This window comes from Passer montanus, unplaced genomic scaffold (genome assembly GCF_014805655.1).
Source record: "Passer montanus isolate IOZ18808 unplaced genomic scaffold, ASM1480565v1 scaffold67, whole genome shotgun sequence".
Taxonomy (NCBI): domain Eukaryota; kingdom Metazoa; phylum Chordata; class Aves; order Passeriformes; family Passeridae; genus Passer; species Passer montanus.
In genome coordinates this window covers 2,215,363-2,238,011 of record NW_024371815.1, presented here as the reverse complement: position 1 = coordinate 2,238,011, position 22,649 = coordinate 2,215,363, and the positions used below count along the sequence as shown (strand labels likewise).

General features: G+C 39.8%; 1 protein-coding gene across 1 annotated transcript in view; it reads right to left on the bottom strand.

The window, feature by feature from the left end:
- Positions 1–16,121, bottom strand: part of SORCS2 (sortilin related VPS10 domain containing receptor 2) — a 548,577-nt gene extending 532,456 nt beyond the window's left edge. The window contains exons 1-2 of the mRNA XM_039728870.1: positions 16,117–16,121; positions 5,599–6,094 (exon numbers count right to left, since the gene is read on the bottom strand). Of these exons, the coding sequence (XP_039584804.1) occupies positions 5,599–6,094; positions 16,117–16,121 (501 nt within the window). The remainder of the gene's footprint in view (positions 1–5,598; positions 6,095–16,116) is intronic.
- Positions 16,122–22,649: the final 6,528 nt, after the last annotated feature.

Below are 22,649 nucleotides of genomic sequence, written 5' to 3'. Positions count from 1 at the left end.
TCTTAGATTTAAATTGAGCTTGTCCCAGCATCAGCACAGTACTTTTGTTATAATAGCTTGTTCCTAAGCAAGCCAGGTAATGCCAGCCAAACCAGCAAACCAGGTATGGTTGCAGGTTCATGGAGGAGAACTTTGAAGCATGTCTGAAATACACATTTACTAATTAAAGTTTATATCAACTTTAAGTGTCTACTTAGGGGATGAGAAGAGATGCTATCTTCCTTCTCTTTAGCAATTGGAATTTGCTGAAATGTGGATAGAGCTCAGCAGGCAGCAATATGACTTACAGCCAGATGTAAGGCTGGTAGAGAGGGAAAACAGAGGCTGGTAGAAGCAAATAGATGAAGTAAGCCAGAAACTTTATACCAATAAAAAAAGAAGAAGGAAAAAGAAATTTTAAACTCCTGAGTTACTTCAATCAGATTAAAATCATTCTGCTTTCCATTGGGATTCTGCTGTTCCATTCAAATATGATTATTGGGTTTGGTTTCTGTTTGTTTTTATAATCACACTATCATCTCAAGGAATTTTAAGAAAAATCCTCCCTATGGGAAATCTACTTTTCACTTTGCAATATATCTGCCATTTATCAAAGGTCTGAGCTGTCAGGATTTTTGACCTCATGCTCCCTTTAGTTTCATAAAATGTAGTCTGACTACTCTGCAGAAACACCATCCAAACCTTACTACAAATGGACTTTAGTCCATGTTTGCATAGACAACTCCATTTACCATTACAGTACTGCTACAGTAATGTTGAACTCGATGCTTTTTATAGTTTTCCTCACAACTGATTGCAACTGAAAAAAACAGAAAACTAATTAAATGAAATATCTGCCAGAAGAATACATGTAGCGATCACTAGCCTCTGCATATCATAATGGTGAAACTGTATCAAAAAGAGTAAGTTTCTAAATTAAACAAAGTATCTGTATATCAAATATAAACAAGTACGTGTCAGCTAAGGGTTTTGTGTGTAGCAATATCTGTAGACATGCAATAAATCTTTCTTTTTGGTAAGTCACTGTTGTTTAGGACTCAAAAAAATGTATGTGCATATTTATATTTATTTTCCATAACAAACATGTTTATGGAGGATCATGACATCAAGTTACTGGACAAATAAGTGCCTGCATGGACTTAATATTTTGACAACAAACAAAAAAATTACATACTGGCACCATGAAACTGCAGACTTGGAAGTAGCTGGCCAAAGTTCTGCTCACACTACTTTAGCAGTCTGCACACAGCATGAACAGCAGCCCCTGAATCAAAATCAATTGTGAATACGAGTCTCATTCTCCCCCTATTTCTGCTTTGGCTTTGATTTTTTTTTTTTTTTTTCCTTTTTTTTCTTTTTTTTTTTTTTTTTTTTTTTAAATTGGCTAGTATGAATGCAGAATGGGAATTCTGCATTCAGAAGGAGGGTCAAAAAATATAGTTTTGCAAACAAAGTTGCTTATTAAGCATCAAAAAAAAAAGCTCCTGGGATGACTAAAGTCTCTTCAAAGTAAAAGCAGGATTTTTCAAGGCTGTCATGAATTGACTATTTTTCCCCCAAATCAGAAAGGCTTGCATATTTTTAGCAAATCTGGGCACATGCATATTTAACTTAACACATTAAGAGCTATTCTTTTAGCATGCTACCTGTATATAGTCCAATTTTTAGTGTTATTTACCAGCTTCACGGGTGGCAATTACTTGCCCTTCCCACTGTAAATGGTGTGTTGCACCACCCACCTGCCATGTCTTCAGTTTATGATATTTTAAGACTGGCAGGAAAATTAGTTCCACTTGCATGAGCCTTTGTTTGAAAGCAAGACCACACAACAGCTTTCTGTGGGCAGAGGGGACGGAGAGCAGAAATACTAATTGCAGGAATTCACTAACCAGATACATTCTCGATGTGACAAGCACAGGCTTTGCAAGACCTACATCACCAGTGATGGTTTTGACTATACATCCCACTGCAAAGAAAGGTTGGGGACATGCTTCTTGTTCATTTGTAAATAATTATTAGACTACAAAATAAAGTAATAAGGACACAAAGCTGGAAGCAATTTGCCTATCTCCCGGTACAGCTCTCTCTTGACAAAGCAAGGAATTGTACCCTGATCTTCCCAGTGATCCAAGCCAAATTTACAATCCATGCAACCACATCCTCTGCTTTGCCATCAAAGCCACCCTTTCTCTAACTCACCAAACTAACAGGATTACAAGAGGATAGTAAGTAAACATCAGACTTCTACAGTACAGAAAAGAGGGAAGAGAGAGGATCAATTTAATTTATAGCCTCCCTAGTTTCTCTCAAGACATCTCATGCAACCAAAAATCTCACAGTCCTACTACTGCAGCACAGGATGATTTACACAATACAAATAATTTTTTTTAACTCCATGTGCACATCAACCTAACCTCTGCCCCTGTCACATTTATGTATTTGCCCTTGATCCACACACGAGTACTCCGTGGCAGCACGTTCAATGAACTGTTCGTGCAGGTGAACATCCCTGAGGGATGCAGCTGCCCCCTCTGCTTTTCTAGCTATTTATCTCTTCATCATGGAGCTCAAAGGAATAATCCTATTGCATATTTCTTCTTCATTTATTTTACTAGGTGAGGTGTTTAAGAGGATGTGTGGTCATCTGGAGCTCATCACTGTCATATTTTCAGCCACAGCTGTAAAGGGTAAAGAAACTAGTTTAGCTCCTTGGTTTACAAAGTGCTGAGTACCTCCAATGAGGTGCCAAATGTGTGTGGTGACACTTTCAGATTGCTGAGTGCCTCCTGAGGTTCGCAGAGCCTGATCCAAAACCCCACTGCAGGAATGACAGCCCTTCCCTTAGCTGCAATGTGCCTGCGACAGAACAGAGCTTCAAGACTCAAGCCTGTGCTTCCAAGACAAGGAAAAACTTGCCACAGATTTAAGAACACAGAATAAGGTGGCAAGTTTGAGAAGCATTGGATCATAGCATTCCTACCTCCAAACAACTCAGAGTAATATAAATAAATACATACATATCTACTTAAAGAAATAGACTTTCAAGACTACTTTAAACATGTTTGGGATCAGGTGCTTATTTTCAATTCTTTCAATATAACATACAGATATGCAGCAAAATTCTCTCCAATTCTCTGGAGGCCATCCTGTTTCCTGTGAGCTTAATGTATTTCTTCCACTCCTTAAAAAAAAATTCTATGAACTGTCTTTACAAATCATTTTTCTCTGGAAGCCTTTGTTAAAATCAGCTCTTCTTTGGGAAGCATGCAATAAAACAAAGCTAACTAACAAAAAAAAAAAGCTGAAAAAAATGCTGACAGTCATATTGTAAAACATCCAGTGCAAAGACTGGCTGCTTTCATTTGGGTTAAGGCAGCAAAGTCTTTCATTAACAGGTCACTTGTTCAAATACTGTCTTGCTTGACAGTAATCAGCTGATGGCAGGCAGAGTGAGCATCATACTTTGTAAGGAACTTTGCAAAAGTATTTTTTATTGAATGTATAATAACATACAGAACATCTGAAGGCATTCATGATGAGTGTGTCCTTCTGCAATACTGAATTAGTAGATAGCAACTAACCAAAGAAAAAAACCAGCTAAGTTGCAGCAAAGACTGTAACCACTTTCATTTCTTCTGACAGTTGCCATTTATCTTTGCTTTTGAAGAGACTATGTGGTAGTATTCTAGTAAGGGAGCTGTAGCCTACTGTGAAAAAATAATAACATTTTAGCAATACAAGCCCTCACTGCAGCATCTGTTATTAAATCTTTGCAGAGAGGCGAGGCGAGACTGCTAGTCATAACTGTGGATTAGCAAGGTTCTACTATTTTCATTTTAGAGTGCAGAATGCTTTGCATGAAAGCTGTTACTTGCCTTCTATGTCAAAAAATGAACTTATGCCAACTTTTTAATACTGAATTCTTCAAGGAAGCTGTCCTAACTGCCTGCAAGCACTGTCCACAGAAAACGGCAGCCGTCTAATAGCAGAGAAATGGAGGAAGGACAGAATCAGAACAGCTGATGCTGCTGATTTGCAACACTTTCTTTTCAAGAAAATGACCATCATCTTACAATTCCTTCCTTGAGCAAATCAAAAACTGCCTTTGAAAGTGTCAAGCTTTATGCTGACTTCGACTCTGACACCCGATTATACAAGAGCATTAACATAAGCGCTCAGCATGCTCCAGGGAATCACTGCATCCTCATCAGTGGAGCCTTAGCAGCTCCACATCCTGGCTGGCTCCCTAGCAAAACAGGCAAAAACCCAGGACTTCAGGTCCTAGAGAAAGGATGATAATTCACATACTTATGGGAAGTATAACACACACACTCTGAACTAAGCCAAGTTTAAGTAAACTTTATACTAAATTCATAAAGTTCAAGCAGAGTCAGAGCTTCGCTGAATGTAGTTAAAATGCCCAGGAGTTTTCCAGAAACACAAAAATCCTCCAGGAGAAAGTTCATCTTAAGCCTTCTTAACAACATTTTCCAGACTATAAAGCTGCACAGACAGTGCAAGGTGCTATGTAATATTTACCCATGACGCCCACTGTTATGATACAATGTTTCAGTGAAGAACAAATTAGAAGCAGCAAAACCCTGAAACCACCGGTGTGAATACACAACCATTAATGCATTAATACATAAAGAAATGAAGACTAGCTGAAACTGAAAATTAGTTTAAAAAATATTAGTGGCACCCACGGTAAGAGTTGCTGTCTAAACCAGATTAACAATAAAGGCAAGGCACATTGCTTTAACTGTGAAAAGTTGTGATACTCTAATGCAGTATCACTGGTCCCAGCGCAAGGTTTTTATGCACCGATGTGGCTGTAAGAGCCCCCTCGGAGAGCTGCTGCTGTTCCGGACCTTTGCGGGACATCCCTGCGCACCTGCGGCGCCCGGCGGGGCCGTCCCGCTCTCTCACTCCTGCTGCTCACATCACCTCAAGCCCAGAGCTACGTTTTATTTCATTTTCGGTTTGTTTCGGGTTTTTCTTTCCCCGGCGCTTGAGAAGGCAGAGCGCGGCGCGGGGGAGATTACACGGGGATGACTGAATCGCGGTGAATCGATTAAGCCTCGACAATTTAATCTGGGACTTCATGCGGGGCTGGAGGAGATAATCCCCGCACCGCCGTTCGTCCGTGCCTCTCCTTTACCCGGATACCCTGGCACAGAGCCGGGGGCAGCCGACCGCACACGGGGACACCGCGTCGCCGGTCCGGAGCTAAGCCGCCCTCCTCCTCCTCCTCCTCCTCCTGCTCCTCCTCGCAGCGCGGCGCACACCGCGCACCCGGCGCTCCTGCAAGATGCGCGCTCGCAAACTTTCCAAACTTCTGGGGAAGTGGCGAGGGGTATACGGGGTCGGCCCGACCGCGGCGGCGCTTCGCCTCCCGGCGGCACCTCACCGTCCGCAGCACCCCGAGCGCTGCCCGCGGGGACTCCCCGCCCCGGGCCGGCCAGCGGGACGCGGGAGCAGCGCGCTCCGGCCGCACCGAGGCCGGCGGAGCGCAGGTCGCTCCCCGCAAGTTGGAAGAGCAAAGCAACGGCAAGGGCAGGGACCCCAAAGCCCGCCCGCACTGCCCCTCGTACTCACGCTGCTGTTCTCGCCCGTCCAGTGCACCATCGCCTGGTTGTGAGACGCGTCCCCTTTCAGCACGAAGGAGGTGCTGATGAGGGAGACCTGCTCCCGGCCGGCCGCCAAGGATGCTCTCCTGGAGCGGCTGCTCCCCGCCGCCGCCCCGCTGCCGCTCCGCGGCTCGGGCGGGCTGCGCGCCCCGCGGGTCAGGGCTACGGGGCAGCCGGGGCGGCGCCGCCATCTGCTGGCCCGCGCCGAAACGCCGGGCGGGCTCCGCCGCTCACGGACACGGCATTCGCGCCCCGCGGGAGCCGCGGCGGGGACCGGTCTCTCGGCGGCGGCGGAGCCCCACCGCTTGTGAACTTTCCCGCAAAGCTCCAGGGAGAGCCTTTCCGAGAGCGCCGCAGCAACATTCACGCAGACGCTCGGCGCGGGTGCGGGGGGCGAGCACCCACCGCTGCCTCTTTGGACACGAGGGATGGATGGCCTTGGTTTGGCCGTCCATCCCTGGAGGCTGCAGTGAAACGGTCAGAAGGGGTCTGTGGTCAGAAGCTGAGAGCTGAGGAGCAAATGAAGCCAGTGCAAAAATACAATTCCTGTCATTAAGACAAGCGCTTCCATGGGGAAAAGGATCCTGTCCATTCCTCTGCCCCTCAGCTCCTAGGAGACACCAGGCTTGTCACCTGCACTGTCCAGAGCCAACTGCTAATCTGTTGCTGCCCACTGTGGGGACATGTGCCTTGTAATTTGGGATTGCACCATGGCAGCCCCAAGAAATGCTCTCCATGGGCACAGCCAGGAGGGACTATGACCAGACCTGTGCAGGGTGGCATCACTCAGCTGACAGGTGAAGTGGTGGAAGAAGATTCAGCCACCACAGTTTGGGTGCTCTTGTTGCTTCACTGCAGTGTGCTGTGAATAAACTGGAACTCATGAAGCAGTTTGCCTCACATGCTGTGAAGAGGGCATCAGGTAGAAACCCAGAATAAGTGAGGTTGGCAGGGACCTCTGGAAAAGTCCTGCTGCAACCTGCTGCTCAGTCCAGGGCCAACTCTGAAGCCCAATCTAATTTCACAGTAAGATAAGGGTACTCAGGCCTAAATGTAAGAAAACAAGTTTGAAAGACCATTGACAAAAGTAGTGACTCCAGGTACAGGCACCCAACAAAGGAGATCTGGGCTGGTTAAACCCAAGGTGAGTAAAGTTAATAAACCAGCTTTAGCTGTAATCTGCCTTTACCCTAATGGCCTAGAAAATTAGGATTACAAAGGCTTTTCTAGGAAGATTAATAGAAAAAATAGTATCCACTGGTTTAACTGTACCATTTACAGGACTGTGATGACTACCACAGTGACCTAAAGTGACCTGGTTATACCAAATTCATGTAAAAACTACTTTCAGCAAGCTATATGACTATGTATTAGCTGCACACCTTCAGTGCTAGGAAACCTATGGTAACCTGCCCTATTATATCTGTAATAGCTCGAACCAGAAGGCAGTTTCAAATTCAGGATGACTCTCCATTTCAAAAGAAATGCAGAATAAAAATTAAAATACTATTTCTTAAAAATCACATGTGCTTTTTCTGCAGCTCCCAATAAAATCCTCTTTCAGAGTTCCAAGCACAGCCCCACAATCTCAAAACAATCTCTGTGTAGCCTTCCCCCTTGTTCCTCTAGCACAGTGTCTGAACCAAAAGAAGATATTGCCCCTTATCTAGGAGTCTCCAGGTGCCAGTTATGGAGATTCTGTTCAAACACCCTGTCAACAGGAGCCCAGGCAGTGACAGAAACTCAGGTAGGAAGCACCACATGACCCAGGTCACCAGTAGCTGCCTCTGGTACTCCTGAAGGGGCCATGGATTAAATTCATTTCTGAAGTAGATGTTGTGTAAAGAGAAAGTTAATTTTTTGTCTCAGATCTTGATTCTGGAGACAATATCAAAAGCTCAGAAGGTCTAGGAGAAACTATAGGGAGCTAAGGAAGGTGAAACAGGAGTGTGAGACAAGACTGACTTTGCATCCATTTAGTTTTCTCACAGTATCTCATCCCTCTGAAACACTACCCTTGTAAAGCAAAAACCACCTGGGTTTAAGTGAGCAGAAATTTAATTTTCTAGACAAAACCCTCTGGACTCTTGTAAACTGGTCTCAACGACAGCAGTGGTCCAACACTTATTTGAATCACTGCTGTTTGGGCACATTCTTTAGGGACACAGAAGTTGGGCAGTGATTCAACAGTTCACAGAAGACACACCAGCAGAAAGTGATTCCTGTTGGAATAACAGCTCCATACTGAGTGAGTCACCTTCCATCTTTTGCACCTCTGCACAAAGTGGAACAAGAGAAAAAATGCAATGCAGAATTATTAAGAAAACATTGACCAACCACAACTGTATCAACCAACATGAAGGGGTCATTTCCCCATTATTAGGAATACAATAATTTTGATTCTTATATCATGTCCTGTCTCCTGTGTAACTGTGGATATTACCCATAGTTTGTAGAATAAGTTAAAAGTATCCAGAAAAGCTGGAAGGGCCCAAGTCCCTACATGTTAAAACTGGCATGCAAAACCTAATACTTCATCTGAATAAATGTGTCTGGACTTTGTCATACTCTTCCATTTTGCATTCATCCCTGTGTTTGACAGGTTGGGCTCCCAGGAGCAGCAGCAAAGAGATGGCAACATCCAATTCCTAAAAGTCAAGCTCTCTGTATCTGTCAGTTACTGGCACTTCCCATAATGAGACTTAAAAAGGAAAAGAAAACCAAGCAGTTGTTGCAGAATTAATGAAGCCTGGTTTCCTCCAGCCTTGCACCTTATGGTCCTCTGCAAGGTCTGCTCGAGTCTTTCCCCACTGTCAGAATATCTTTTCCATGATTTTCACAGGAAGTTAGCGAACCCACTAATAAAGTTCTCCTTGTCTGCCCAATCACAAAACTTGCCATTTATTTTTGTGATCACCCCCATTTTGCCAATTTAATTGAAATTGTCTTAAGGGCTCAGAAGACTCTCACCAAGGTGGATGGACAAATCCACAGCCCAATCACTCACTGACAAGGACTAATCAAATCTTTTATTCTTAGGCAAGTTAATTAAATATTTTACCTAAAGAATGCTAAAGCTGAGAGAAATGGATGTAATTCTTATGTATGAATTGTGAAACTTGAATACATGGGGATGAATCATTCAACCTGCAACTATACTTGTCACTAATTGAATTCCTTAGTATCAGGCTTTTAAGAGGTCAAGGATTTAATGGAACCAAAAGTAACTTCTCCATTTTCCTTTCTTTAGAGATTATCATAACCAAGACAGATGTGTGGGCAACACTATGAAAATCTTTGCTCCATCTCTTGTCTCTGCCACTTAGTGAAAGACTTTTGCCTGGCTTCTTCAATGGCTGTTGAAGCTGGGTTTATGTCAACCAGATTAATGCGTACTTACTGAATACTGAAATTTAATAAATACTTCATATTTAATATATCAGTAATTCATGATAATAAAATGTATCTCTAAATGAGGGATGGTGTAGAAACAATACCTATATGGCATTATTTCACTGTGGTACACACTTAATGACAGTAGAGTTTCAAAATATGAGTATAGAGCAGATTGGATAAAAATACTAAGGTCTGCAAAACTGGAAAAGAAGCTTCATTATATAACTCCCATTAATGCATTCAAAGTCCTGTAGCTAAGTCACCTAAGAGATAAAATTATGTCTTTGTTTTGTCCAAAGTCAGGTGACTGCATCACAGGTCAGAGCCTTAGGTAGGTACTATTCAAAAAGAGAAACAAAGGTTGATCCAGCTTCCATCCACAATGTTTGTTATGCAAAGAACAATCAAAACAACACACTTCTAGTCCAAAGCATGACCAGAATATTTAATTACTTCTTATTCTGTTGTGACTATTCTAGATGAAATGCAAACACAAGAGAAGTGCTACTGATTTTTATGGGTTTGTTAGCATCAAGGTTGCTAATAAAGGAAAGAAGCTAATGGACAGAGTAACAAATATAATTTTGTCTAGAAAGCCCAAGCAAGCTAAGCAATGTAAAAGACCAAATCTGATAAGAGAGGAGCTCTTCCAGTTTCAAATCTTGTTTAACTAGAACTACTTAAGAGTTGCCAAAAGGATGGTTTAGATTTAGTTTAAGGATTCTTAAAACAAAGAGGCTTCCCCAAATGTCTGTAATCTTTTATGTCTCTTATAAACTCTGGCTCAGCAAATACACAGGAGCAGACAAAAAGATAAATTACTGAGTATCACAAACCTCTAAGCTCCTCTAGTCCCAAATTAGAAATAGCTCAAAAATCCAAGGCAAGTTTCTTCCTGTTAATGGTAGAATTATTAGTGCTATACTAATAACATTTACTTACATTTTTACTGACTGTCAGAACAGATTAAAAGGCTTCAATTAACACACTTTATTTTTACCACATCAATTTCTGATCAAATACTGGAAATATTACAGAAAGCTTCAAATTCTGCTCAGACAGAAACCAAGATGCAATGCTAATACTCCTTTTGCTTGCAAATAAAAATATTGATAACAATTTGTTACATGTTTCACCCTCACAGCTGCCTTAGCTTGATAAATCAAGATGAATGCAGATGCACAATATGGTGGAAAATCACACAATTACCCATTTAAGCATGCTCCTCGTATATTGTTCACCTCTTTTAAAAGTTTATTTAAATTGATGTATCAAGGTGCATTTAGGATACCTTATTCTATTCATTAGATATAAAACAATTTCCAGTTACATTGTGTTTATGTTGACCACATCACTAAAAGCACAGGGACCTGCAGGTTTTTTGACAAAATGCTCATGCATGAAAGCAACTTAATCTCACACGTTTATCAAAATGCCCAGCTCCAAAATACCTTATCATTCACTCTGACCATATAGTTAGATAACAACTTAATAAACAGCAAAGCTTTACTTCCTTGTTACTCAATTAGCAAAACCCAAATGCTTTCTTCTTTGTTAAATGAAAATTATTATACATAATGCCATACTCTTCTGCCAAACAGCAGAGCTCTTATTTAGCTATGCCTCTGAGCTTCCAAAATAATTTTTATTTGTATACTGCAACTACCAAAAAAAAATCATTCTATAGTCAACAAATCTAGGTGTCTTAACACTTTTCTCAGTAGTCGCTCCATTTGAGAGAATAAAAAACAAAGCAGGTGTCAGGTTGTTTTATTCTCATTAATTCATTGATACATTGCTGTCAGCAGCCAGTCCAGATGCCCACAGAAGAAAGCCTAATTAATAGGTAGCATTCCTTGTCACAAAGAAAAAAACAACTCTACTTCTGTGGGAAGTTGTGAAGTAAAAAAAAGTGAGTAACTGCCTTTGTTCTATGAAGAACTGACTAAGCTACAAAGTACGTGTTCAATTATCCTGTTCAAATTTGAACAATGTAAAAGAGTGGATTTCAGTATAGTGTATTATCTCTGATTATTACAGAGAGCTCTCTCCAGGTATGGGTATCCTAGCTGACATGCACTTATGAGAAAAAATTTGGAAGAGGTGTAAGTGATTTAAGGAAAAACTAAATAGCTTCCAATTTTACCAGTATCAAGCTAGCAAACAGCATGTACACAGAAAAAACTGACACAACCACCCCTTGGCCAGTAGCCTGAAAACAGGCAGTCACTGATTCAATGAAAGTAACTGAGCAGCTCAGCACTTTTACTAGTAAGTAGGTAAATATACACTATAATTTTGTTTAGTTCTAGCTCATAAAAGAGAAAACAAGTTGTACAATCACTGTCACTGAGAAAACAGGCTGGCAATTAACACAAGCTCTCTTGATCTCCTTAGGTTTTATCTTCCATCAATCAAAAGAAAAAAAACCAGTTAACCTGTACACCTTTGTTATGCCACAAAGCCTGAAACAGTGGCTTAGTCTGAAACAGAGGCTTAGTCTGAAACAGCAAATAAAAGGTGAAGTGTAATTTTGTGGTTGCTATTGTAAGCTTATCTGTCTTCAACCTTCATAATTTTTCATTAACTATTAATGAGCAGAGTTCTGAAAACATGGGAGTTGTCTACACCTTAAGTGCTCACAAGAGAACAAAACATTTTTTGCTTATGTGGCCAGCTGGACTGTGGGAACTTGGTTTTCCCAGAATAGCTTTCACTCATGTCTTTTCTGCCCTAAAATTCCACAGAGATTATGTGGCAAAATATGGAAAGTTGAGAAATATTTGGGTATTTAGATAATCACAATGTGATGTGAGGGATGTAATTCTCAGGTTTAGATTCATCTTCATATTTGTCTATTAAGTTCCTTTTATTTCAAACATAATGTTAATGTCCTACCAACCACTTAAATTCTGATCTAATCTTAACAGTACTTTTATCAGTGTCATTTTGTTAAACAGTTTTCTAATACAGTTGCATTTCTGAGAAAATGGTGGGAGAAAAATAAATATTAAGTTCACCTAAAACCAAACCATTCTAAATCAGTCTTAGTCTTTTGCAAAGTATCCAGAGTTCCAGCTGTAAGCTCTGGAGACCACATAAAAGCACCATTTTTCTAGGAGATGTTCCCATCTGGTAGATGTTCAGTGGGAAGTCACTATGGACATGTTTACAGATACCTCAGTCCCCTTGAACTCTTCATGGAAAGAGCTTAGCAGGGAATGCAGATGTAAGTAGGCTCCAATTTATGGTTAATATGTTTTATGGTTAATATGTTTTGACCATACAGCAAATCCTTTCTACTGCAAGCATGCAAGCTTAAGTGGGTGTGGGACTGGGACCTAACTGTGTGGTCTTGTGTGCCTGTTCCAAGGGATGGGGAAGGCTTTTGCTCTGAGTTTTCCAGGGAGTGTGCTAAATTTTGTCTCATGGCTGAGGTCTGCAGATACAGCACTGGCTGGTTCAAAGCCAAACCAAGAAAAATGAGAGGATTTTCTGCAGAAGACATATTCAGTTAAAACATCATAGAAAACCACACTATTTTAAAGCTGTGAAATAGATTTACTTAAAGTAACAACCTTCAGGAGTGTCTTGTTTACATAATTAACAGAACTGTACATGAATTTTGTTTAGGTGGTACCTTTTTTTTCTGAGCTGGCTCATTTTTTTTCACGTCCTTTTTTTTTTCCATGTTTGCTTGGTATAAAAATTTGCATGGTCTCAGTGAATAGATAGAGATAAGTCTTTCCCCAAAAAAGGAAGTTACTGAAATAACATAGCACTGTGAAAAATGTGTACTATCAGATGCCAGGGAACCTGACTGCCACACATTTTGAAGAAGATCATTTAAAAAAAAAAAACGCTGCATGAGTAATAGTGAAAATTAAAGTAATAGAAACATAATAGACAACTGGTGCCAATTCCTCTCCTACAAACTATTGTTTTTGAAAAGCAAAACAGCTGGAGGCAGATGTTTTATGTAAGTAAAAGGCTGGAGGGCTTTGGAATCACGTGCTGGAGAAATACAAAGCACTTCACACTTTCCAAAGCACCCTTATCGATGCCATTAAGTCACTCTTGCTCTGCATTTGAGCCAGTTAAACAAAACCCCGACATATTTTTAACATCTTAAAAATCTTATTTTATGCACCAAGCCAAGTTACTTATATCAAGACAATATACTATTTTTCCCAAATAAAAGGTACATTTTGTCATTTTCCTATGAACACAGGATGACACAACTACCCTGAGAAAAACCAAACTGGTGCATGAATATCATACTGTTTTGAACAGCCCTCTATAAATCCTATCATTGGTACCTCATATAAACACAAAGGATGAAAAGGTAAAGTATTTATCTATCTTTTTTTGTTTTCTATGTGATATTTTCTCTCCAGTCCCAAACATTTGTGGCCTACTGTGAAGTTTCCTTTCACCCTGAATCTCGAAAATGTTTAAATGTTCAAAAATGCAGGTAGACATTTTTGATGCTCTTGCTTCCAATTTCTAGGAAGATCAATGGGAGTTATGAGCCCACATGCATTAAAAAATTAATTTGTGTTTAGAAATTGGGCATTAGTGGGTATTTCAGTTTTCTTCAGAATTATCAAGAACAGAAAGTCTGGGTTTTTTCCATATGCCTGGTACATCATTCACTCTGAACCTGGCAATCAGCACCAAGTGAGAGGTAAGGAAGAGCAAACGTGTGTCCATAGGAAATAATTCACTTGCCCAGAGGGGCTGTGGACTGTCCATCCCTGGAAGTGTTCCAGACCAGCCTAAATGGGGCTCTGAGTAGGTGGAAGGTTCCCACCCATGACAGGGGGTGGAACTGGATGATCCTTAAGGTCCTTTCCAACCCGAACCATCCAGTGATTCTAATACATAAAGCTTATACAACAGCTTGTAGTCACTATATTTTTCACAGAGCCCTAGCTGTAAAATCAGGAGATTACTTAAAAGTCTCAGTGCTGGTTTTAGTAAGTGTGACAGTCCTCACGTCTTCAAAGGAAGACTGAAAACAGTTAAATTAATAAGTTAAATAAATTAATCCTCTAATCCTTAAGGTCCTTTCCAACCCGAACCATCCAGTGATTCTAATACATAAAGCTTATACAACAGCTTGTAGTCACTATATTTTTCACAGAGCCCTAGCTGTAAAATCAGGAGATTACTTAAAAGTCTCAGTGCTGGTTTTAGTAAGTGTGACAGTCCTCATGTCTTCAAAGGAAGACTGAAAACACATAATAAATTAATCCTCTGCACTCAGGATACTGGGAAACAAAGAGGGATCAAGAACTTAATTTTATTTTTACATTATTTAAAACATTCTCATTATTTTTCAACATTCTAGTTTTTCTTTCACAGTGCTGTGGCAGAAGGGTCTAGCAGGATGTTCTCACCATCTTCTGCCTGACTAAACTTGCAAAAGCGTTTGGTGGTTATCACATTACTGGACTTGAGATGATTTCTTCTGCTTTTGAAATGATACTTAGAATCACAGAATCATAGAATGGTATGGGTTGGAAGGGGTCTTAAAGATCATCTAGTTTTGACTAGATGCCATGGGCAGGGAACCTTCCAGTAGATCAGATTGCTCAAAGCACCATCCAGCCCGGCCTTGGGAAGTAATTTTTATTTAAAAGGAACTTAAACTAGAATTCTTTTTTTCCATCTTTGGTTAATAATTCTGTATCCCTGAACTATAGAAGACAGAACACAAAATCTGGGGAAAATTACATTTGAAACACCTAACAAAACAAATCTGCCTAGGGCTCATGAAAGAGTGTTTGAAATCTGAATTTGCATCACCCAAACTGTAAAAATTGACAAAGAAACAGAGAATGACTTTCATATACATTTTAGTGACAACACTACTGCTAAAGTCCCACACCTCACTCTAATTTCATATATGATTCAGAGTCTAGCCAGAGAAGTAGCACATTAATCCACTGCAATACTTAAAATAAATACAGTGTTTTAAAAAAAACCCAATCAAACAGAATGATCATATATTTTCTTCAAAGACAACTTGCTCAAGAAAAATACAGTAAGCCCACAGATTTGTTTCTGCTATTGTAAAGATTCTGCAGTTTTAGTCTGCTGTAATCATATAAATTCATCCATCCATAAACATAACTGCTGTAAGTCTTATTCAAGAAAAGCCATTAAAAATACCTGAATGGTAGAGCAAAAATAGCAGTCTGAAAAGCAAATAAACCATCCATAGCTATTTTTATAAGACTGAAACCACCTACACCATACTGTCAAAAATTACTTTTTCCCATGAATTTTAAAACTGTTTTATGTGGCAAAAATAATCACCCTTTGTGCCTATAGTGCAGTGTTTATATGTTTTCCCTTGTTCAGTTTTTGATACAGGAATAAATCATTGTTCCTGCAATTTTCCAGCAGTAGTTCCAGCTCTTGTAATTTCAGCCTGCATAGAACTGCATGAAAGGATACAAATCCTCTGATTTGGGAGAAAAATGAAAAAAGAAAAAAAACAAAACCTGCTCATGGGGTTCCTGTTGTCAGCAGAAAATATTAGTGAAGAGATTCAGTTGCAGATATCTTGCTACAAATTTTTTTCTCATCTCCAGTTTATTTCTACCACTTTATTTTCAAAGCATCTTAATTTTCTAGCTTTCCACCTCAGCTGTATTAGTAGTTATCCCTAGGGATATGAGTATTACTGTGAATCAGGTGCATGCCCAAGCATCCTTCCATCTCCAAAACCAGTCTAATTCTTTGTCCAGCTGTGGAGTATTGCATATGGCTCCTGGACTTCATTAGTTTAATCAGTCACCACAGCAGCATTTAATACAGTGCTTGTCACTGTTATGTTATAAATTATGGAGAATACGTCAAACACATTATGATTTTGCAATTAAAGAAAAAAACCTAAACAGTAAAGGAAGATCCTTACCAAGGCTCACAAATCAGCAGAGACCTTGAGCACATATTTAACTCATTTAACTTAAGTCATGCAAACAGATCCACTGATTTCACTAGGAATCTTCCTTTGCATCCCTTGAAATAAAACATTTTAATGAGTTTTTAAAAGGGTTAAAATGGTGCAAATACTCACTTCATGTCCGTTGCATCCATTAGCATTTCACTTCATGGGTTTCATGAAGGATTGACTTCATGGTTGTATTTCCCACACTACTGATCCTCATTGTCAGATGTCTTATTGGTCATCTGGACCTTTTATTTATAGCCTTATTCATGCTATGACCCCTAAACCAGGTTGGAAACCCATTTGTAGCACAGTTAAAGGGAGAGGTCACTTAGTAATACAAGGTTTTTAGGTTCTAGAGGCATGACATCTTGGAGACACCTGGATCCCAAGTATGCCACCAGGTCAACAGACCAGCCAAACTGAAGGATATTTCAGTGTATGGGTTATGCAGAGGATGCTAATCTAGGACAGGGCATGCAATGTAACAGAAATACTGCTGCTACTTCTGGCCACCAAACACCTACCAGAGAATAAAAGCAGCCTCTGGCCATTCAGAAGTTTACCACCTCTGACATAGACATAGAATTTAATAATGTCTTAACAGCTACAGGCATCCACTTATTGCTTCTCCTACTATAAATGCTGGGGTTGACCCTTAGACAGCCTTACTGACATGCAAACCAAGCCTACAGGGACCTTTTTCAGGTGGATGTAAGCCTTACATAAGCTCAAGTGTAAGAAAATGTTCTAAGAAAGATTCCATTAGAGCCATAATGTAAATAAGGTATGTTTCATAACTTTTTTTTCACTAGGTTCCATTATTTCCAGTTAGTTAGATATCCTTCCAACCCGTCCAAAAAGTTTAACTCTTTCTCTCTAAACTCTTTGAGGTGTTGAGTTCTGCCAGTATTCCCCATCATCATCTTGTAGCTGTGGTTTCCCTGAGTTTTACACATTGCACTAGATTCACTCAGGGGGTTGAAAGACACACCCCAACCAGCTCTGCTTAAGCCCAGCTGTGCTGGCCCCAGCTGTTACCCGGCTGCTGGGCTTAGGCTGACTTAGCCAGCTGAAACTCCAGCAGAGACTGCACCAACTCCTCCCTGAGACACGTCTCACTGGACACCAGGAAGAGATTCACATCCATGTTTGCTTTTTCCTTGGGGAGCTTCCTGGAATGGCAAGTCAGGATCTGACTTTTCTCCAAAAAAAGGTTTACTGATAATGAATGTTCTGTGCCATTCCTTATGTTCTTATCTCCTCCAGACTTCCAGAAGATCCATATTAGGCACCTGTGCATCCTGTATTACAAGAGGAGCTTGCTTTTCAGCAGCAGAACTTTCATGAGGGTCTGTGCAACTTTCAGAGAATATTATTCCATGGGATTGATTGTTTCCACAATTTCTAAAACATTCTGAATCAACATCTTCAAAAAAGTAGAGCAACATTGTTAAGAGTAGGTTTTCTTACAAAAACCAGATTTTGCCATGCAGATTGTGAATGAGGCATTTATAACTGAATCAATAAATGCACCACTCACTTCTGCAGTTAGTTTGACCCTCCAATTTTGATTATTAAATAAATGAACCTACAATAAGATAACAACAACAAAAAAAAAAGACAGAAGACAGGTGGAAAGTTTAAGTGTCTCCCTTAAAACAAATAAACAAGAAAGAAGATATTTGCAAAGATTTGAATTGAAAGATCATGAATGTGAATACAATCTCATTAAATATTGCCAAGAGTTGACCCACTAATGACAACAAGATGAGAACACTGTCGTTGGTTTAATAGGGAGCAAGAGGAGGATTTTTAGATAACGATACACCAGTCTACTGAGTCAGGGCCAGACTCTGCAGGTAATCAAATACCTCCTGCTGTTCTGATGAGCATAAGTAGATCACATCACCTTCTGTGCAATATCATGCTTTACACTTCTCACAATAGCATCTGCTTCTTTAATATATGTGTGTCACAAGGGTTGGGTAGGGAATCCCTGGACAATAATATTTTAGAAGAGCTTTCATTGGCTCTATTTATTTTCCAAACACGTGCAGGTGTAAGAGGCAGAAAGGTTTGGCTCTTAATGCTACAACATTCCTCATCTGCACACCTGCACTTCTGGCTGCTCTTCTCATCAGAATGCTGAGAGTTGGTAACTGGCACTGCTGTATGATTAATTTTAGTGTTTAACATGTACTAGCTCTGTGCATTCACAAGCTAATCAAAGCTAAATAATATGTGGCACTATCCAACTGGCTAAAGCCAGAGAAAATTACATCAAATTCTTACCCCTTTTGAAGTCAACAGAGCTAATTGTGCCAAACAGCATATGTGTTGAGCTTAGGCTTGGTTATAGACTGAATGCAGCTGTAGGACTGACCAATACAGAAAGGGCATTCATCTGGCATGTTGTCTGAACATCCTTCTTTCCAAACCCTCAAGGAGCCATGCTGGATAAGATACTTAAAAATAGTCCTCTCCTCACACAAAATTTTAACATAGCATCTGTTATTTTACCATATTCAACAGCAGCAAGGCCATCCATACACACCAAATCTCTGAAACTCCCACTCCTGTGACAGGCATGTGATACACTGATTCACTCACTCAGGATACCTTGTCACGTGGCTGGACTATAGTGCTTTCTTTTCAGAGCACTTTTTATTGCTCAAGAAACCTGTGAATATTTGTCTACATTTAGAGAGGCACTGGGAACACCTTTCTCAGCAATTGTTTCATATGAGAACTGAATTTGTCTCTCTGCTGGTTTTATTATGCATTTCTCAAAAAAATATCAGTAATCACTCTATTGTCACAACACTTTTGATAAAAAATATTCATATTAGAATTCACCAGCTATGAATGTTTCCCTCCCAGGTTGTATTCCCATGGAGGGTGCTAAGAAGCACTCTCCTTTTAAAGCCAGGCATTTCTTCCAGCATTAATATGGTGCATTCAGTTATTTGTAATTGGGTGCTAGATACCCAGCCAAAAAAGTAGCTACATGCCAATATGCAAGTATTTCTGTGCAAAATACGCTAGAAAGAAATGCAACATGTCTCCTATTTTGTTGATGACACATGCTCCCTGTCTCCAGAGGTGATCAGATCACTCCAGACTAGAGACCAAGCATACCACACAGACATTCGGGATGATTTGGGCAGCACAGAACTGAAGTTTGAGATTCAAGCTAATATGGCAGCAAGATCTCATTCTCATCAGCTGAGGAGGTGGCTGGAGGTAAAGGGTCTGAAATGCAGAAATAAATGTCAAGGTGAGGTATCAGAAAGCATTCCATAAGGCGAATTGCCAACACTTGGAAGAGAATGCCTCTGGTGACTGCAGATCCCTGAGCACTTTTTTAAGCACCAGTAGGACAAGGCTTTCTGGAGAATGGCTGAGGCACAGCTGACCCTGGTTTGGGGCCAAGAGGTTCACCAGATGGCCATTACCAGCTATATTTTACATGTGCATAGGCTTTATTTTAAACCAGAACACCACAAATGGGAATTTAGCCCTCAAAAGAGCACAAGTACTGAGCAATACCTTTGGCTCAGCTTTTCCTCTACCCCTTTTCAACCAGATATTCCTCTAACTCCTTTCAAGCTACGGTCCTTCTTGTATTCCTTGGTCTCCTGGCCTATTTGCATACAGATTTTCAAAGCTCTTCTATGCTTTAGGCTTACATTATCATTTAGTTTTCCAGTCACTCTGCTTGCCAGCTTCTTTACCCTCCATTACCTTGTCTGATAGAATTTAGATTGCTTTTCCAGTATCTACTTCACCGAACCATTTAAAAGTCATTCTTAACCACTCTTGTATTATTTCTACAGCAACTTTCATTTATTATTCTCAAAACTCCTTACATGTTGTACATACAGGTCTAAGATTACGAGTAGAAAAATATATCTTAGGTAGAAGTTTGTTAGTTGTGGAATATTTTGTAGCTTTTTTAAGCAGATGTTTCAACTATCAGTAATAACTTTTTATCATGTCATGAGTACAAAAGACTTCCTGTGCATAAAACCATGAATACAACACAATGATAGGAAGTGCTTGTTATTAACCTTTCTGTGTATTTAGCCATTTATTTAGTATGTTTATTACTGTAGCTGCAGAGAACTGGGGGGTTTTGACATCTTCACTTGAAGGTGTGTCTAAGGCACAAGAAAATATCATCTCAATTGTAATTGTTATCACTTGATAAACAAAGTAACAGAGAAGCAGCACATACAGTACATATATATACTTACATTACATATGTGTGTATGTATATATATACATGGCAGGTACTGGCATGTATAATCTGGGGAGGACTTTTGCATACACAACCTAGGGAGCAGCAGTTACACCAAAGAAGCAGCCAGAGGCAGCTGTGGAACTCAGAAGTGAAAGGGCTAAAGAAAGTACAGGTCAAAGAAGTATCTCCTACAGAACCTGTCATATCCAGTGAAGAGAATTTGGGTGCTCTGAAAATCCTTAAAACTAGGAAAGGGTGCACTGGATGAGATTAAAGGGGTAAGTTCTCATCTTCCTGGATGAACTGCACAGCTGATTGTACAGTAAACATACTGTAAAGATCTTGTAGATGTCATGACAAGATATTAAAACATAATTTTCCCCTAGTATGATCACATTTTTTTAAAAAAAGAAATTTGGAATAGATACAAACACAGCTATCACTGTTGTGTTTATACTTTACCCAGAGAAGTTGTGGATTCCCCATCCTTGGAAGTGTTCAAGGCCAGGTTGAGTGGGGCTCTGATCAACTTGTTCTAGTGAAAGGTGTCCCTGCTCATGGCAGAGGGTGGTGGATAAAGTCCTTTCCAACCCAAACCATTCTATGATTCTGTGAAATTCTGTGTGTAGTGCTGATCTTGCCATTTCACAAAGGATGTAAAGAACCTGGAGAAGGGAATCTGCACGGATGACTGAAAGTATGAGCAACACTAGTATGTATGTGAAGAGGCATCAGACTCTTGAGCTTGGCTGAAGGATGACTAAAGAGGAGTACAATATAGTTCTATGAAATAATTGGTAGGGAGAAACTAGCTCATGAATTTGGCATGCAGAAAAGCTAAAACATTTTAAAAGAAACACTGCTTAGTATAATTAAACTCCACATGAGATGCTGTAGAAGCAGAAGTATAAAGGGAGAGTAGAGACAGGTAATGGCACATTAAGGCATGTGAGCATCATGATACAGATGGAACATCCAGCCAGGTCTGAAAGTCCACGAGTTGCAATTTGCAGAAAGGCTGGATGGCACCAGGGAAAGATTATTCAGTATTTGCCCTGTTTCCTTTATTTTTTTCCAACCATCTGTTACGAGATATTGAGAGAAAGTGTTCTATTTATATCTCTCTGCTTTGTTTGTGTCATCACTTTAACTTTTTAAATGCAAAGTAGATGAACTATAAAAGGAGCACAGCAGCAAGCACACCTTTCTATCCCTTCAATAATAACTCAATAGCATCAATAATAACTAAATAACAATAAAAGCATGTGAAATTCAATGTCTGGCATGATGGCATTATCAAACCACCCAGACAACTACCAGAATCTTGTCCAAATGGTATTAATTTCATGACCTTTAATTGACTTTTGCAAGATATTAAGCAAATCAGCCATGTGAACATCTGGGGCCCAAGCAACTTGGTGCAAAAGCACCAAGCTTGAAGTCTCCCTCTTAAGGAATGTGTTATTTCAGTGAAGGAAGTGGTGGAAGATTGCTGAATTGTAAGAAATCATCATCTACTCACAGAGGAATTTAAGAAAATGACATGATTTAATGTCTCAGAAATTGTGAGGGTAGACTGGAGTATGTGCTCTGGACAAATAGGATTAAAGATATAATTGCAAAAACAGAACTGTAGAAAGAAATCTGTATCTGCTGGATAGATTATTATTAGTTACTAGACATTTTCAGCAGCAATTTTGGCTAAAATTTACTAAACTCTTCCTAATGCACAGTGATGGTAAAATTCCAGTAATATTCACCAGCAAAAAGGAGCTGCAAACTATTAGGTTTCTAAACATTCAGTTTTAGACACAGGCAGGATGACAACTTCAGTTTTAGAGGTTTTGCTCACACCAATCTCCTCTATATTACCTATTCTCCTAAAACATTACATGGCACCTACCTGCTCCTTTGCATTATAATAAGGTGCAAAATCTATTCCAGTTTGATTGGGCAAAGTCTTGTCACCAACAGATAATACCATAAATTATGGTCTCTATCATATAATTAATATCAATCTGAATAGAAGCAAGGTGTAGCTGCTGCTTATTAAAATTCTAGCTCTAAGCCATGAAAAACATATATAATTAATTTCATAAAAAGAGAGCAGATTCTACTAAAATCAAGTGCCCTCTCATCACAGTCATAGTGAATGTTCTGTTACTTATGGTCTGCATATAACTTCATTTAATTAATTCTCTTTAATAAAACTTTTATTATCCTCACTTACAATCTCAACATAGAAGAAGTGTTGGAAGCTTTGATTTTACTCTATTTAATGAGTACTCCTTCTGAAAAATATCTGCTTTGTTGTTTGAATTACACCATCTGAGTATGAAGTTCAGAATTTTTCATTCACACTTGGACTCTCAGCTTACAGTTTATTTATGAAGTGCAGTCTATTTCAATAATGAAC